The sequence below is a fragment of the Ascaphus truei genome, unplaced genomic scaffold (assembly GCF_040206685.1).
Source record: "Ascaphus truei isolate aAscTru1 unplaced genomic scaffold, aAscTru1.hap1 HAP1_SCAFFOLD_804, whole genome shotgun sequence".
Taxonomy (NCBI): domain Eukaryota; kingdom Metazoa; phylum Chordata; class Amphibia; order Anura; family Ascaphidae; genus Ascaphus; species Ascaphus truei.
In genome coordinates, this window is record NW_027457139.1 from 1 (window position 1) to 2,500 (window position 2,500).

At 45.2% G+C, this 2,500-nt stretch overlaps 1 protein-coding gene across 24 annotated transcripts in view; it reads left to right on the plus strand.

Moving 5' to 3' along the window:
* Positions 1-125: 125 nt before the first annotated feature.
* The window catches only part of LOC142486275 (endoplasmic reticulum-Golgi intermediate compartment protein 3-like), a 148,487-nt gene continuing 146,112 nt past the window's right edge, over positions 126-2,500 (plus strand). For 13 of the 24 annotated variants that reach the window (XR_012798875.1, XR_012798881.1, XR_012798883.1 and 10 more), the window contains exons 1-2: positions 151-443; positions 2,227-2,323. Coding sequence is in view for 1 of the 24 variants with exons in the window: in XM_075584885.1 (XP_075441000.1) it covers positions 2,297-2,323 (27 nt within the window). In the remaining 23 variants the exon portion in view is untranslated. Of the gene's footprint in view, positions 444-2,226; positions 2,324-2,500 lie in introns of all 24 variants that reach the window. The other 11 variants (XM_075584881.1, XM_075584882.1, XM_075584885.1 and 8 more) reach the window with 10 other exon arrangements.

Consider the following 2,500-nt stretch of genomic DNA (forward strand, 5'->3'; position numbering starts at 1 on the left):
GGTTGGGGGTTCCTTACAGTGCATCTGATCTCAGACGCGCTATTAGAGAGGGTTGGGGTTTCTTGCATAAATAACATTTATCCATTACATTTGTTTAGGGCGGTGAATGGGGCAATGTTTGTTAATATAGTGTTTTCTTTCCCCTTGGCTCACACTGTCCTTATTAGAGACCCAATAAAGATAGGGGGCCGGGGAGGGCTCTGCCTGTGCAAACTCTTGTTGAACACATGGTGACATCAGACCGAAGGGAGCAACCGGAGGGAATCACAAAATTGCTTTATCTGGCTTTATTCTCCACCGTCTGAGAGGCAGTTGGTCACTTGTACGTTACAGGCGCCTCTTGTATGTAAGCGGTTAATGCAATTGTGCTTTATGAAGATCTGTATATATCTTTTTCTTTTCTATCGACAGTTCACGATCTGCAGAGCTTTGGACTTGACAATGTGAGTATGATCAGAAATAGCATTATTAGACCAGGAGTGGCTAACTCCAGACCTCAAGGGCCACCAACAGGTTAGGTCAGGGGGGCGCAAACTGGGGGCACAAGATTTATTTGGGGGGGGGGGGGCACGTCGGTTATAGAGGCCCCGCGCTCTTCCCCCCCAAAGCATTTAAATTTAATGCCAGGAAGCGCGCGTGGCCTCTAACTTATTTACCTTGACTTTGGGCGATGCGTTGCCGTGGCATAAAATGACGCCGCAGGTTGACATAACATCACATGACCCTGCGGCGTAATTTGACGCCAATTGTTAGGTATGGGGGGGGCGCGCGAGCACTAGGGCTGAGCAGGCAGAGGGCGTAGCGCAGAAAGTTTGCGCACCCGTGGGTTAGGTTATAAGGATATTCCTGCTTCAGCACAGGTGCTGCTGCCATTCTGACTAAGTACCAATGTAAAGGGGTTTTGGCTGCACACCACAATATAATAAATACATACAGTTTACCGGTGCTGCTGGTTATAGGAAGTACCTGCCAGGCAAATTCCAATGTACACTGAGGAAAAAAGAGATCCAGCGCTCCACGGATTTCAAGATAAATGAATTTATTGTGCCACACGACGTTTCGATTAGGCCTAATCACTTGAAAAAGACCTGTTGGTCGAAACGTCGTGTGGCACAATAAATTCATTTATCTTGAAATCTGTGGAGCGCTGGATCTCTCTTTTTTCGCCATTCTGATTAAGCCACTGATTGCGCGACCTGTGCTGAAGCAGGGATATCCTGAAAACCTAGCCTGTTGGTGGCCTTTGAGGGCTGAAGTGGACCACCTATGCGTTAGTTTGGTACCAGAGCGAAACCATTGCCCTGTGGATCAGCGATGTAGGAAATGGTCCAAAATGTGTTGGAGAAATGTTAACTGTTTTCCAAAATTAAATTCCCTGCTAAATATTTCACCAAGCATCACCATGCTAATATCGGGAAATTTGCCTTAGATTTGGGGGCTTTCAGCGAAATACCACCACTCTGTGAGCGAACCCTTGTTTCCGTATTTATAGTCTCTGCATTACGTGATTGTAGAGTTATTAGCATATTAAACAGTTATAGTGCACATTGGCCCAGATCCACACACTGGTGCTGATCTTTAGCACGCCTCCGCTCCCATTCATATCGTTAGGAGTATGGCCGTGCTAAAGCTTGGCACCCTTTTGTGTATCTGGGCCATTGACTTATTGCTTGGAGCATCGCGTTCGAGCTGTGACTCAGCCGCGGTTATATTCACAACTCCAGGGTACGTTTTGCTTGGTTCCTGACCTCATGCAAAGTTTTCGCACATCTCTACGGACCAGATTTGATAGAAAAGTGTTACATTACAATGTGCCTTCACACCTGCAAATCCTGTTAAGCAGGGCGTTGGCTTGACATGTCGCCTCACATTGCTTCGATTTGTAAGCTCTGTCTGGGCAGGTCTTGCTTCATGTTGAAGGTGTATACCAGGGGTCTTCTACTAGTTCTCCAAAGAGGTCAGATCAGTAAATGGGCGACAAGGGTTATTTCAATGTCATTTTAGATGCATCTACATAACATCTGTACCATATATATTTACTTTACCTTAACTTACAAGTAAGTTTCGGTGTGAAAAACACGAAGTAACTGGTATGAAATTAGCAAGTCCATGGGCCACATGAAGGTCCCGCGCCAGGCGCCAGTTTGAGTCGTGGTGTTATACCCTTCTGTATTTTACATGGCATATCAGGAGTGCCGTATATTAATACTAAATGTGTTCTTTCAGATAAATATGACGCATCACATCAAACATCTTTCCTTTGGGAGGGATTATCCGGGCATCGTAAACCCACTTGATGGCACCAGTGTCGACGCCAGCCAAGGTAAATATATTTCAATGTTGATCATGTGCTTTTGGATTCATATCGAAGGAGATCTCGACATTCATTCACTCTGTAAACTGTACAGTTGGGCAATATACCGATATGATGTAATACCGCGGTAGTAAAAATTACGATAAGTTAATATTCGCATTTATTATAGCGGTACTGGTGTTTGCT